Here is a 16,357-nt window from a genome sequence, read left to right as displayed (position 1 = left end):
AGCTGCAGGTTAATCTACCTTAAACTGATACCTCATCTTTAATTTGAATAGTATCCAATGAAACTTAGTTATAACTGTTTAAATGTATAGGTACATAGCCTACAATATGAGATCTCTGGTTAGGTTTTCGAAGCATACAGTATAGAAGGCTAATATGACTTATCTAACCAGTCAACAGTAACACTACTTAAACAGTTTGTCTTGTAAAGTAATGAAAGGTCGCCTATAATGGAAATCATCACCACCCGAGAGCAGGCCATATCACCGCCCAGCTACAACCCCACACAACTCTAAATTAAAGCAATAACTCTGAATGACCATGAGATATAGGCCTAGTTAAACATTAATAATAAATGAAATACCTAGTTGGCTTGTTATACTGCCCGTACTAAATGCTGAGTAGGTACAATGAACATAAAAGGTATAATATGGCTATACAAACACGAGGAGACCTTTAACTCATTAACACACAGAACGAGTAACGAGTTTTTACGAGTAAATATTGACCACAGCCACAGGAGCGCTGAAATAGCCGTAATACCGTTCCAATTAAGTATTAAAGTAATTGCTGCAACAGAGTTATATACAATTTAACATGTAAGGAAGTTTGTTAACGGTCACGTAGGCTACAAAATGCCTTTGTAAGTGACTGTCTAATAAGTGTCTATAGCTATAGCGGTTACTCATCCATCATGTATGCCTACCTGAGTCACTTTAGGAAGGATCGGCTAAAGGGCTCTCCTTTTAAAAGCCATCTCGTGTTTTCCTCTTGTCCAACTTCCACCGCACGATGTAGTTCTAAAAGGCTTGTTATTCTGTGTGGCAACCGTGTCACTGTGACTTGGTAAAGCAAACCTAAAAGTTGGCCCTGTTGTTGTTACTTGTTGATACTCCGAAACGGGTCAAAACGAAAACTTTCCCCAGCAGCAGAAAGCAACTCAGCCAACAGGTGTTTTCACTATGGGAAAGTAGTCGTAGACAGTGCTCTCAGTCCACAGGGAGTTGATGCTCCGCGCTGTTGACTCTCACCAACCCTCCCTCCTCCGTCTCACCTCCCTGCGACCAATCACCTCCCTAGCTCCCTCCTCTCTCTCTCTCTCTCTCTCTCTCTCTCTCTCTCACACACACACACACACACACACACACACACACACACACACACACACACACACACACACACACACACACACACACACACACACACACACACACACACACACACACACACACAGTAGACTACATTTTCAATTTTGGGGTATCTCTGTACTTTACTTGAGTAGGCCTATTTCCAATACTTTCACTTGTACTCCACTACATCTAGGATCCAAATATTGTACTTTTACTCCACTACATTTATTTGAACACTTGTTTGGTTACTACTAGTTTGCAACTATAAATGATTATTATATTATAAAACATACATTAAGCCTCTTTATCCCCATTTCTATACCATAGCCGATCTATAGATCTGCTATTTTCAAACATTTAGTAGGCCTACTTTCACTTTTGGTACTTTAACTATATTTGGATGCCAATACGTTCATACTTTTACTCCAAAAATCTAAATCAAATAGCCATTTTATTTATTTATTATCCCAGTAGGCCTAGTGAAATATTCACAGTCTGACAATATTTGGGGCAATACTCGTGTAGCCACAAGAGGGGGTCCTCTATTAGTGAAATCCTCACAGATGTGACTACAACTCCGATCATGCCATCACAGGAGTGATGGTACTAACCTCTGGAATCTACAGTTTTCAAATGATGTTGGACTTTTGTTTGCCAATCTGATCATCTCTTGCCAATAATGGCACAGATAGCCTGCATTCACAACAGTTAACCATGATGTCACTAGTGTTGTATATTCCTTGTATCAAATGAGTAAATATTCCAGCAAAACTAACATAGGTTAAAAGGTGATCATGTGAGAAATTGAGAATCTTTAGGCATAGGCCTATTCAGTGGTGGAAAAAGTATTCACGTTTCTTTTACCTAAGCAAAATTAGCAATACTGCAATGTAGAAATAATCACTAACCCCAACCCTGTTACAAATAAAAGTCCAGAATCCATTCATTGAGGTGCCCACAAGGTTTAGGTTTGGTATCACAGCTGGTGTAATCCCATCACAAAATAGTCTCTAGTTCAGATTCATATTCATTCCAATCATTAAATGAATGAAAGCCTGAAACCAATGTGAGGTTTTTAAACATTTTTTATTCAAAATCAAGGAATATCCTTGAACAGCAATACACAGAACCCTCTCAAATAAAAACATTTCATTCAGAAATATACTTTGTAGTCCAAGTAATAAATCTTTGGTAACAGATTGCAAACCGCAAAGATAATAATTAGAAAACAGTATGTATTTTTATAGAGACGCACAGTGCATCTTCTATGCTACCGTGCAAAGAGCACTTGGCGTACTACTATTGTAGCCTACATACTCTAAGTAAACCTTCTAAAACATTAACTTGGAGCAATAGTAATGCAACCATACATTCTCAGTATATATTATCCTAAATTCAGCAGGTCAGCCCCCTTTTGTCTGTAAAAAATATCATGGCAATAAATCGAAAGTTAACACTTGAAATTTGTGAAAGCAAACACTGTCAAAAAGCTGTTGATATTGATTTCTTTTTTGCAAGTCAAAGAAAAGAGTTCCATTGCATGACAACTGCTGTATACATTATACACAGCATTAAGAAAACAACCAAGATTAACTCATTCCAGTGCAAAGTTAAAGTAAACAGCGGGGAGCAGGCTAATGGTGCGTTTACATGTACACGGAATACAAGGCGTTTTTCAGCCGCTTCACATTAACTTTCTTTGGATAGCAAGTAGCGTTCTTATGCAAAGGATCATGGGATTGGCAGGTGTGGAGAAGTCAAGAGGATTGTCAAAAAGTTGAGTTTAGCTCAACGTTATTCAAATGAAAAGTGACGTTCCCCGGGTGTCAGGTTTCTGCATTGAGAGACAGTCAAGTCACTCAAGATGGTCAGTGATAAAACAGACTTCAATATAACTCTAGGGAAAAGAGCGATCATTGATAACAAAGCCTTGAACTAGCAGCTGTAAATGTGACATTGACTAAAATGTAGAAACTGCATGGCATATTTACCACCTAAAATGTATGCAGTATGTTGTTTACAGACAAGCTGCCAGAGATGGACACCTGGTGTCAGTATTTCTTCTCCACACCTGTGAGCTCTCCTGCCTGGCACGGCTGCTGACATGAGCCACCTGAAGCTCAAGCTGGAACTCGCTTAAAACACAAACATGCAACTCTATGATGAATATAGCAAATATGATATAATTATATAAGGTGATAGGTTTAATATACTGTTCTGAAAATAGTGAAATAGAAAGCAAGCAGCTAACAGATTGAGCGGAGAAGGAGCCTTGCTCTGTGTACGTGTAAGCACACAGTGACTCTGGGGAGACCAACACTATGGAGGAAACACTCTCCTCCAATTACCAGCTACCAGCTTGTATGTTAACAACTACTTGTCCCTTGAGTCCTTTTATTCGATGTCAGTCGTCAAAATCGGGGATGTCATCATAGGAGTAACCCCTGTAACCTTTGGAAGCGTAGTAGGCTATTCTCAGATGGTAGAATCCAGGAAGGAAGACAAGTACCCCTATGATGAGGACAGGAATGGTACGGTCTGGATGCTGAAAAAAAAAAAAGAGGCTTTGCTTTTGAAATGCTTGTCAATGTGCTTATCACTATCACATCACTATCTGGTAACCAACCAACGTACGAACAAAACAATGTATCCGTCTACGGTACCTTAAGAAAACATGCATAACCAAAACAGGAGCTTGAGCATAATCATTTTAGTGCCAATTTAAGTGTGAGGCTCGTATAAGGGATTGCTCCTGATAGTTGCAGCACTCAACATAACTATAATCATTAATGGAGGCCTACCACAACATACATAGACATACAGTACAGATCTCACATATAGGACATATACTGGACATTGCAGATTAGGACATTGATTAGTCAAGTAAACTAAACTTGCACATTTTATTGAGCACTGCTGCTATTGATTAGTGATTGTATCTGCACATTTTCAAAACTGCTGCTAAATGATGAGCTATTGTACCTGTCTAATAAGACAAGACTCTTCTTTACATTACATCCAATACTTTATCATTGAAGGAAAGGGAAAGGTGCTGGTCAGAACACAAGGATGAGGCGATAGCTGGAGTTCAACCTTTTATGGATGACTTAAAAACAGACAGCATAAATCATTATTGTATATTTTGAATAAAACCTTCTTGATTCTTGAAGGAGATCATAAACAAATTAAATTGATGAATCTGGCCACCAGATGGCAGTATTGTATTATTAATCTCATCCCTCAGTGGCATAACCATGTGCTTACTCACACATTTTGAGGATTGATAAAGTAGTTTACAAGATTAGCTCCGGACAAACACAAACACACAGACATACACATAGACAGACAGGCCCTCTTTTAGACGGCTACACTCCTGCAGACACACACCATTAAAAAGATGTTAACATACTCTAACCCCAAACTTACATCAACTTTTATGGATCCGGCCAGAAGAAGGGCTCCAATGAGGATCAGTACGGAGCCAATCACAAAAAGGAAAGTGGCCAGGGCAATAGCCTTGTAAGGAACTTTGGGAGGACTTCTTTTGAACTGTACAGAGGATCACAGGAAACAGACAAAACAAGGTATTCAGTATGTTTGAAAGCATTTAATATTATACAGTGTGTTGTTGTTTTTCTCTTCTCCATGTATATGCATTCTTGCAAATTAGGCCTATATACATTATATTGAACACATATTTTACACATATGTGTCGAAAGAATAATTTCAATAACTGTCCTTTGAGTGCAAATGTGTGTAACCATGTGCCATCTGCCATGTGTTGGGGAGACAATGGGAAATATAGGTTAGATCATCTGCCAAAAAAGCACATATACAAGCTCACAATGCGATGCCTTCTGTGAGCATAGATCTGATTTTCTTTCTGCAAAGAGATCTGTTGTAGGGGGGGAAAAGGATGGAGCCTAGTACTAGTACAGACCCTGGGGATAGCTGGAGGGCTTGAGAACTGCACCAACAGATGTCATTAATCTCTTTCATGGATTCATTCAAGGAGAGAGGGAACATAAGTTGTTCTGTCACGGCATACAGTTAAAAGCTTATTTAAATGTCATTGCACGACCATTACAACAAGTGTTGCTCGAGACAAAATAGATGTGTTTTCAACAGGAAAATCTTTTAACCAGGAGAAAACAAATGAAGGTGTCGCCTTCATTGTATGCAGTTCACACAGCTTTGGCTTACTATGGCAGTGTGTTTGATGCTTATGCATGATTTATACATGGTTGCAGATCTTGTCATGCACCAAAAATGGCAGATCTACAAGCTCACATAAGCTTGTAAACCTGCTCGTTTAGATGTGCAAGATGCAGTGCAACACACTGGCACGCAATGAAGTATAAGTCAGGCTTTTGTATATTTATCAGGGTCACGTGCATTCTGCCATCTATCAGTGAGCCTTGCTTTGCTGAAGGTCGATTAAGGTTTGACCATGTCCCTACTGTTTAACTACACACTCATTCTTACAATTCTTATTATGACATAGCATACCTAGCCTTTATTTTCCCTGGGTGAGGGGTGTAATAAAACGACAAAGTGAGTGAGAAGGCCTACAGTATCAGCTGTATGGCTTACACAGCAGTAGTTATCCAATCGGCACAAGTTGAAGTGCCACCTTGTGAAAAACTGTTCCTCATTGACAGTAATGTTAATTTTATTGAAGTTAAAGTATTGAAGAAAGTTGACAATTTCCTTGTTGTCTTTTGTGAATAAACAAGACAATGGTGTATTATATGATAAACTAATAAGCATCCGGCATTTGTCATCGCCTTCAGTCCAATCTTGTGCCTGTGTCATAAGTGCGACCGTAGGTCGCACTTACTACAGAAAGCTGCTCGAGGTGTCCGTCCGTCAGTCAGTCAGTCAGTCACTCCGTCACTCCGTCACACACGTCACACTTTTGCCCTGCTCATATCTCCGCAACCGTTGCCCCGATCCATGCCAGATTTTGCACACACACTCCTTACCTGCCAAACTACAACCTCCAAGGACCCCCGGAGCTCCAGGGACCCCCAGCTCCCTCGGGCACCCCCAAGTGTAAAAAATGAGCACATGTGCAAAAATTACCAAATGACCACCCCAACGGGGCTGCTCACGGGGCATTCCTGGGGACCACCCACTCCTGGTGCTCCAGAACGGATGCAAAAGTGGTGGCGCCCCCAGTGGAGGACCCCCTGCCACTGCAGCTCACATAAAATGCCGTAACTCGGGCTAGGAGCGACCGGGAGAGCCGGGGCCGGTACCTATTCGTCCGCCTTGAAGGCGCGGAGACCCCACCCCTCATTTCTCACATGGCCCTCTAGCGCCACCATGAGGCCGATTCAGATTTTGCCCTAAAATCACGAAAATCACTACACAGTATGTCTACACTCATGTCATCAACATGCATCAGGAAGATTTTGGAAAAACACATTTTTGCTCTATTTGTGGAGAGAAGTGACCTACGGTCGCTTATCTCCCGATTAGGGAGTCTTACTGGTCTATTCTGAATGATACAATGTGTGATAAGAACTTGAACATGTGGGAACACACAGAAGTCATGATCTGAACAAACTCAACTTCACTACCACTGATGCATCACAGAGGAGAGAGGGGGACTTCACTAGACATGAGTATCTCTTGGCAGATTCCATATGGAAGAAACAAACCATAGATAGCGTCGGTGAAGCCATTCCTTTGTTGAGGGAGTGATTCGCCCCTTATCTAGACTCAGGAAAAATGATCTTGTATTTTGTGGAACAAACTATACAGTAAAGACAATTTCACAGTAACAGTATGAGCTTCCAGTTTGGGGATTTTCGGTGTGAGACTTGACACACGACTAAGTATAAATCAGGCTTTATCTGAAGACTAAACAAGGTAGCTAGTGGAGTCCTCCCCTGACCTTAGTGATTTATATACTGTACTAGGACCTTATTCTGCTCCCTTCAGCTAATTCATATTGACCTTAGTTTGAGTTATACCACACAACAATATCAATAAGCCAATACATTGCTGCCAGAAGACTGAATTCCTTTAGTATATAATGGAATCTGAACTGGCGTGGTAGTGTGCTATTATAGCATGCTGGATAGTCTTGGGGGACGCTTCGATGTACTGTGCCTTGATTTGTTGCTCAAAAGCAGCATACATCAAAGCCAAACAAAAATACTACAATACATTATTGATAAAAATGCACTACCCCACATCCGGTCCAAAACAATAAATCTGACTTGCCTCTTGGCAAGTGTCTCTATACAAGCTCAAGTTGCTTGTAGAGTGTGTGTGTGTGTGTGTGTGTGTGTGTGTGTGTGTGTGTGTAATCAATAACCTGAAAATAAAATTGTGTCACTCAGAGCACAAGACTACAGCCTTAGAAAAGCCCTACTGGGCTACTAACCAATCTCTTCAAACTTACTACGGAATAGAATACCAACAGTAGTTAAAAAGTCTATATTGCAATCTCTCACCTGTAAATCTATGTAACCATCATCGTCAGCAGCCAGTCGTGAATACTTGACCTTATTGTTGGACAGCGCCGCGCCTGACACAATACCTCTTGTAGGCATCATTATGTAACAGGAACTGTAAACAGAGAGAGCTTAATAAGAAGCAGAATCACTTTCATTCACCAAGTACAAAGTAGTGTGTACAAAGAATATCATATGACTTGGTGATATGGTGCACAGCCACAGACACATTAAGTAACACATCTAGGATAAACACAGACTAGATCAACAAGGTGGTCTTCATGGCAAAGACCTCTGGAGTAATATACCGGTGATTCTCAAACGTTTTAATTCAAGGACCCCCATAGCTCAGCCTCTGGTCCATAGCGTTAGAAGGAACTCCTTCTAACGTTATGGACCAGAGCTAGGACCCCCATAACTCTGAGTGTACAAATGGAAGCATTAATTGCACATTATGTGTACAGGACAGGTACACTCTCCCGAGCTACAGAGCCTCTTGTCGATTCTTTAAATTGCTTTCCAGAGGTTTTCACCTGGACTCTTTTGGGGCTTCTTAACTTTGAATAAGTGTACTGTACTTGTGACTTAATAATTGTGGTAAATCAACTCAATGATGACAATGTAGTTGCGACCGTCAGGGAGCAGTTTACTATGTAAACCTCCACCGGCCGTCCGTCGGTCGGTCGGTCGGTCGGTCACCCCTTTATATAGGGCTTGTTTGTGTATTGTATGACATCACGCCACATCATCAGCTGTGGACTTTGTGATGTCATCGTATCTCCATATATGGCCATCTCCGTATATGGAGATATAAGTCGTCCATGCCCAAGTATGGGCTGGTGAGGTCAGACTTTGTGTGATGCGTAGGTTATCTCCATATATGGAGATTCAACATTCCAGGTGTAACTATGGCTACCCGTATGACGTGAGAGGTGGAGGTTGTGATATTTGTGGAGATAAGCGACCAACGGTCGCTTATCTCCCGATTAGGGAGTCTTACTGGTACTAGAAGACACCACAAAATGATTTTTTCTCTAGCTCATTTCTCAAAATGGGGTCCAGGGGCCCCTAGGTGTCCTTAAGGTGGTTTCAGGGGTCCCCAGCTAAATGATAGTTAGGAACCAAATGGAACCAAATAGTTGGTCCCATGTACACTCTCAGAGTTAAACTAACATTCGTTACAAAATAAATTTGGGTTACAGAGATAGAAATGCCATTAAATGGGAAAATGGAAAATGGTTGAGAATTACTGCTAGGGTTGTAAAGATCTTCTCTTATGGGGGTCCGACCGTCAGTGGTGGTGGTGAATATTTTCAAATGGGGGTCCGCGGGCTAATAAGTGTCAATTTGGGGGTCCTTGACATGAAACGTTTGAGAACCACTGCTCTGGCTGACGCTGATGTGATAGAAAAGAGTCGATCTAAAAGCTCGCAACGCGTCGAATCACCAGTGCGTTGTGAGCTTGTAGCTCTGCTGTTTTCGGCAAGTTGGGTTTAGCCAGGGCTTATATACATACGTTTACAGTTTGGAAAGTAATTGTAACATAAAAAAAAGGAAACTAACCTGTTCACGTCCTTTTAATGAAATGAATTGTATCCAATCCCGTCGCACCTCGCCGCTTTACTTTGCTCTTTTATTATCAATCAGTTAATCTGATTAGTTTTTTCCATAGAGTTGTTTTGCTGGTGTGTTCCAACTTCCTGGTTTCCCCTGCCGGCGCATGCGCATACGTCCCGTCCTCATCAGCTTATCTTCTCTTCTGTTTCATTGAGGAGGACAACCAGAGGTTTCTGCGGTACTGCCGCCTACAGTCATGTATTCAAGGCTTCATGAGGGGAGTGAGACTTGTAGCCTACACCACTGGTTCCCAAAAACTAATTTTTAAGGGTCCCTTAAACCTGGTTTGGTTTCCTACATTTTGTTTAACGTGTGAAAATACAGTGTGTGTGTGTGTGTGTGTGTGTGTGTGTGTGTGTGTGTGTGTGTGTGTGTGTGTGTGTGTGTGTGTGTGTGTGTGTGTGTGTGTGTGTGTGTGAGCTAGTAGATCCACTTAAAACATTCCCCAAAAAGCTAAGATTTTCATGAAAAAAAATATATAGGCCAATATTTATTATTTTTCTATGGAATTTCATTAATAAATCAATGACAAATTTATTGTTAAATGCGGCTTTGTGCAGCGTTGTGACTGTGAGCTTGTAGATCTGCTGTTTTCACTGTACTATATACCGGGCAAATGTCTAATTTCTCTTTTTGGTCTTGACTAAAAGTTTGGGAACCACTGGCCTTGGCCTAAATGGATAGAAAATATTGTAATAAAGAAATAAAGAAAGTGAATGGTGAATGACTTCTGAAAACCAGTCAGGATGTGCAAGACGATCTGGAATGCTCTGTGCTCTTTGGCAGGTAGTAGGCCTACCAGAAAACTAAAATATAAAAAGCTTTTATTATTAAAGATTGCCTGTATGGTGCAATTCTAAACACGACTGGGCCACAGCCCATACACAACGGACAAGCAGAAGCAGCCTTCTTTAGGCCAGCCATGACACAAAGTTTCCATTTGTATCCCAGTTACAAACAATTAATTGGAAAACCACTTCATAGGTGACCATTACAAGGTTTGGCCACCAGATGGCGGTGCAGTGTTTATGGAAGAAAAACAAAACAGCAGTACAGAATGATTACAAAATGTAGCTCTAGACACATATTCTATAGTCAACAAAATGCATGCATGCATTAAAACATCTCTTACAAAAAAATAGGCCAAATCAAATCAGATTTGCTATTTAAATTGCAAACTTGAGTTACTGATAACTAATGGGCATTTTTGAGGGGTGCAAAGATGTGATTTGTCTTGACTCTCTGTTCTTTTATAATCCTTTGAAATGACCAGATAATAGATCAAAAGACCATTCAAATTTATTTTTCTTATGTCAACACAAATCATAAATCATAAATAAAAATACACCATGCATTTAAAAATAATTAATATCATATTGTTTATGTCCCAAAAAAAAACTTTTTCACCCCTACCCAACCCTTTCCCAGCTCCTCCGCCCCCTGCATGCCCAGGCTCCTGCCACCCCTGAAGTACCAGCCTATCCGTGGCCATACATGAGAAAATTCATGACGTTGAATGTACTTTCTCAATTTAACTGAAGTTACTTTTTCTATGTAACTTAAAACTTGACATTTCTCCAGGGGTAGAAATGTATCTTGATAAAGTTACTGTCATGTTGAGTTTCTTTAAAAGTGTCCAAAACACACACACACACACACACGGTTTTGGACGATTGTGTGTGTGTGTGTGTGTGTGTGTGTGTGTGTGTGTGTGTGTGTGTGTGTGTGTGTGTGTGTGTGTGTGTGTGTGTGTGTGTGTGTGTGTGTGTGTGTGTGTGTGTGTTTGTGTGCGTGTCCAAGTCTCTCTGTGTGTCACTTGAATGCCATTGTTGGTTGCATTCATGAAAGGAATTCTTGAATTCCAGGCTTCATGGGGTTGATAATTGATAGAAGAAGAGTCCTTTTGGAAGTGAACTATCAGTCCAGTTTTACACCAACCCAAGATGTTCAGAGAGGAATGAGTCAATATCACTGAGAATCAATATCATAGTTGAACTTGCAACAGTTCCTTTTTTCCTCACTGTATCGATGACAAAGCGTGCCTTATCGGTTTTCACCTGCACCGCGTTGGCCATTTCCAACTCAGAGTTGGTTAACACCTTCATCTCTAAAAGTTTGTCCAGGACACTGTCGAGAACGGGCCCTGAAATGCTGCTGATGAAGCTGCTCCGCACCGAAAGCAGTCTGTCCTCCACGGGAAGACGCAGTGTCTGTTGAACTTTAAGATTTCTTAAAGAAGCAACTGAAAGGCATACATGGCCTTTCCATGCACACTCAGAGATATTCGTGGCTCTTAGACTTAGCTTAACATGCTTAAACGTTCCCTCTAAAATCACTTCAAATGTTGCGATGTAATTGTGATATAACAACGTATCTACGACAAATTTTGCCTTATCTGGTTCAATCACGATGGAATCACCTTGAGGGGAAGTGGCGAGGGTATATTCTTGCCGTGGGATTAGTTCACAGGGAGGCTTTTCAATGTAAATCTCTTCTCTGTTGATGCTTCTCCTTTTGTTCAGCACTTCATTCAGCACAACATTCCCAGGCAGCAGCAGTACTTTCAGGGTTGCTATATCATCAATTGGTGGCATATAAAACAGTAACACCAACGCCTGAAGAGGATTGGGACTGTTGTCATCCTGGACATTACCAAAACCAGAAAATCTGGTTACATTTATGATAACGTGAGTTTCTGTGATCATATGGGGTTGGATAAGCTCTATGACTTCATCCATCACATGGATAACAGTCAAGGATTTGGCTCCACCCTTGGCGAGGATCTCACAATGTGGAAGTTGCAATTGACTCACAGACCCTGGGGTGCATTCGATGTCAAACAGTGGTCCTGCCGGCCTCTTGCCAAGCTTGGCCAGAAGCCTTCCATTCCAAGGGCCTGTCCTGTAAGTCACATATCCCTCTGCATCCGTCTTAAACACCAGGCCGGTCACAGTGCATTGGAACAGTCCTGCTTGGCTGGCGTGGAACCTGTAGCTTTCCTTGTTTTCTACAACAATCATATCAGGTGTAATGTGTTGTGTTTTGTCCAGTATCAACTCATTTAAGCTGTGGGACCGCTTTGTGTTGAAACCTGCTGCCTTGTTCACCTCCAGACATGGAAACATGGAGGGTAAGCTGCTAGACCGAGGCAGGGAGCTGGATTCTCCCACCCTACAGTCACCGGAGTCTGTACTTAGATCAGTTTCATCTTGGAGCTCCGATGAGAAATGCAGAGAGGACAGTGACACTGCAACAGGTTGGTCTGTGGTTAAGACAACATCATGTGATATTATTTCTCCAGGGCAATGTTCTGATGCAGAAGGGGAAGACAACGTGGGGGACACAATAGCAACAGAGGGACACATAATTGAAGTCAACTGCCAGGGTGAACTTGGGAGATCAAGGGGGCTGTCCTCTGGACATGGACGTTCAGAAACACTGGGTATGATTGCCTGAGAGCCAGTGGACAGCTCCAGGGCTGATTTATAGTTGGACCTCTGAGGAGAAAGGAGGGCGACTGAGTCATTTCTGTCCAAGGGATTTGTGCTCTGTGTAGAATCCATGTGGGGACTGCTGCTTGTAGAGACAGAAACGGTGCTAGAATTGCTTAAGTCATAGATGTTTGTTTGATACAGGAGTTCCTTTCTGTGTGCTATAAAGCACCTTCTTAAGAGTTTATTGCTCAGAGTGGTAAAGGGAGGCAGGGAAGGCAGTGCTTGTGTGATGCTTGACGCCGGGTCCCATTGGGTATTGATTGTGTAAAGAAAGGTCCCAAGAAATTCATGTCTGAAGCTTTGTCTCGTACTGTCTCTGCATTCCCCTTACCAATCGTTTGTTCATTCATGCCCTGGACTGAAAAAACACTGGCCATGTAGCTACCTTTACGATTTGAAGAGGTTTTTGGCAGTAACCCTTTGGGAAGTGTGCAGTATAGAGCGGGTGGGTGTAGGGTATTCATGCATGAGTATAGGGAAGCTGGGTATACAGGTAGGGCTGTGGTGGGATATGTGTTAAGTGAAGACCAGAATACTTTGTCACCACCCGGCACATCTTTTTCATCCTTTTCCGCCACTGAAGGTTTTGGTTCCATGTTTGCATTTTTTCCCTGTATAGTTTGACTAAGATGCCCGATTCCATATCTGTGGCTTATGTCTTGGAAATTACTGGTTAATTTCCATGCTGGGAGACGGAGTAGGTAACGCAGCGCCTGATTCAATTTGGACTCTTTTTTCTTCCCTGTAGTGTTCTCCATGGCCCCACGCTTCATTAGTCTCTTCTATATCTTTCTTTTCCTTCTTATCCGGAGTCTCGCTATGCTTCACCCCTTCAGCTGTGGAGGGTGATTGGGTGAGACTTATTTCCTTTACAGTGTGTTTGGTCTTCTTTTAAATGAGTCCTGGAGACAACATGGAACAGAATAGTTACCTAAAGAAGAAAACAGAACAGAACACCATGGATATTAATTAAACATCTTATACAGAACCAGATTAGCATTTATAATTATTTGGCTTGACACCTTCATACAATATACTGATAGCTGTTAAAGGAATAACATAAAAGCTCAAATATGTTATTCTGAGATTGAGAATCCACTATACGTCGCACCGATTTGCAAGTTCCTTGCATTGTGTACTATAGTTACATTTTAAGTCATTGTTTTGTGTTTACTGTGGATGATTATTTTGCCATCTTTTTGTCATAGAATCTTCTAAATTGTCTTGCTCTGCGCATGTACCCTATGTGCAACTCTCACGAGGATATAGCAAGATTATATACGTTAGTCCTAATAGTTAATATGTTTGTATTTTCTTATCATGCTGCAAGTGGCGTGTGCTCAAGTAGCCTACTTGTCTCCAAAAGTGTGCTACATTATGCAATATTCCATTTGTGCATTTCAGAATAACAGAGTTACTGTACCATTCTCTGCTCCATAAATTGACAAGCAGGTAAGCTAAGCTGTGAAATGATTTGATTTTCAAACAGTAGTATTGTCTTGTGTTGATGTTATTTAGTGGTCTATTGAGAAATGCTGTTTCTCCAAAATGGTGGTCACACAAATGGCAAACACACTGAGGGACATCAGTGGCGTAGCCAAGGGTGGGCCTGGATGCACCCATTTCGTTTTTGTGCCCTCTAGGGCTGCACAATATATCGTTATCGTATCGTTATCTCGATATGAACATGCGCGATGTGCATATCGCAAAAGTCAACAGTGTTGATGATATCAAATTTGAAATTTCCCCTGCATGTACTGCTCAGCCATGTTTTTTACGCTTGCCCTAAATGTACAGCTAGGGCTAGCCAACCAAAAACCTTTCCTTAAGACAGACAGCCGAAGCCAACCAATCACAAACATCCCCTTGCAGGAGGCAGGAAACAACATGCTGCTTCTGCACAGCGCTTTGCGCGGCTGACCACACAGCCACACACTCGCACAGTGGCGCACACACAGTCAGTCTGTCTCACACTGGTCTCACACACGGACCACAGAACAGAGAAATTAAAAGCATAGAGAGATAGATGAGGAAGTCAACGCCCGGCGGTGCATTATCTGCTGATTCTTCAGATTTGGTCGTGAAAAATAAGTCAACCTCCATTGTTTGGATATATTTCGAGTTTAGAATGGAGGATGTAATAACAGAACGATCATGTGTTGCGTAGGTCATGTCGTCCTCTGCATTGTCACAACGAAATAAGGCAACGCAACTCCAAGACTGTAGCCTAACAGTTCAATGAGTATTTCCCCATCAAAATAAATAAACTCCACAAGGCACAAGCTTACGATACAACGAGTCGCCGCGATCCACGAGACTGTGACGCCTTGTGAGCTTGTAGAAGGCAAATAATAAATGTCTGTTGCACTAATGTGCTGATGAGTCAAATATTATAACTATTATTAATATTATAGCTGAGGCCCTGAGAGAGATGAAGCAGGGACCCCTTAAAGTCTGTTCCACTAATGTGTTGATGAGTCAAATATTAATATTATTAGTTGATTTACACATTTGACAGTGGTCTGTCCTGAGCAATAAAACAGCACTTTTCCACGTCCATTTGCTATTATGAATTTATTTTTATTTTTATTATTATTATTATTATTAGTTTTCACTGTTTCTACAGTTACAATATCAAATAATAGTCATATCGTATCATATCGACATCGAGATATTTGGCATAAATATCGAGATGTCCATTTTATCCATATCGTGCAGCCCTAGTGCCCACCCAAAAATGACTAAAACATTTGCCGCGGTGCGATGCGGAGATGCGTGGCTATCTAGGAAGTAAAGAAAGACACCACAGTTTGATTTGATCCTAGCCAGTTCTTAAATTCTGGCTACCGCTACGCCCCTGAGGGGACATACTAATTATATTCAGCTCTTATGCTTCAAATAATGAAAATCACACCCGTGTGAAGTGGAGCTGTGTGTGTGTGTGTGTGTGTGTGTGTGTGTGTGTGTGTGTGTGTGTGTGTGTGTGTGTGTGTGTGTGTGTGTGTGTGTGTGTGTGTGTGTGTGTGTGTGTGGATCATGTGTACCGATTTTTGTGACATTTGAAGAAAATATGTAGGAAAAGGAGCAAAAAGTGTGTTTTGGAGAAAATTCAAGATGGCGGAAAATCTATCATGGCGCAAATGGGCGTGGCCTATATGGGGAGATGCGTCATGACCCAAGGAATCCAGGGAAAAAATATTTTTAATTTTCCGACCTACGGTTCAAGAGTTACAGGCCAAAACGTAAAGTGGGGTGTTATGGCGCCACCATGCGGCCAAATGACACAATTATTTTTTATTTAATCCTTGAAATCATTATGAACCTCCTCTCCAAGTCTTGAAACTCTAGCCCCTATGGTTTGCGAGAGACAAATAATTGAATGTGAGTTTTTGCGATTCCCATTATAAGTCAATGGGGAAAATTAATTCACTAATAAATTAATATCAATTAAACTATAGAACCTTTCTCTTAGAAAAGTAATAGCCCACGATTCCCGAGTAAGCCGTTCGATTTGACATATGGCGCGAGTGTGTGGTGGCAAAACTGTGGGACTAGTGGCGTGCCGAAGTTTAGGAAGTTCAGGCTACATACAGACACACACACAGACAGACACACAGACAGACCCACACGGCCACGTATAGGGAGCCTGTG

At 41.5% G+C, this 16,357-nt stretch overlaps 3 protein-coding genes across 4 annotated transcripts in view; 1 reads left to right on the top strand and 2 right to left on the bottom strand.

The window, feature by feature from the left end:
• Positions 1-963, bottom strand: part of igsf9a (immunoglobulin superfamily, member 9a) — a 63,967-nt gene extending 63,004 nt beyond the window's left edge. For both annotated transcript variants that reach the window (XM_080743280.1, XM_080743281.1), the window contains exon 1: positions 705-963. The gene's annotated coding sequence lies outside the window, so the exon portion shown is untranslated. The remainder of the gene's footprint in view (positions 1-704) is intronic.
• Positions 1-16,357, top strand: part of LOC308300086 (putative flavin-containing monoamine oxidase A) — a 599,107-nt gene that overhangs the window by 420,381 nt on the left and 162,369 nt on the right. The window lies entirely within an intron of this gene.
• tmem230a (transmembrane protein 230a) lies at positions 2,196-9,299 on the bottom strand. The gene is made up of 4 exons (XM_080743168.1): positions 9,159-9,299; positions 7,596-7,710; positions 4,555-4,677; positions 2,196-3,673 (listed from the first exon to the last, which is right to left on the bottom strand). The coding sequence occupies exons 2-4, from the start codon at positions 7,695-7,697 to the stop codon at positions 3,533-3,535; spliced, it is 366 nt and encodes a 121-aa protein (XP_080599294.1). The 5' UTR covers positions 7,698-7,710; positions 9,159-9,299; the 3' UTR covers positions 2,196-3,532.

Source organism: Nannobrachium achirus (assembly GCF_963921795.1).
Source record: "Nannobrachium achirus genome assembly, chromosome: 15".
NCBI classification, from domain to species: Eukaryota; Metazoa; Chordata; class Actinopteri; order Myctophiformes; family Myctophidae; genus Nannobrachium; species Nannobrachium achirus.
This window is presented reverse-complemented; position numbering and strand designations above follow the sequence as displayed.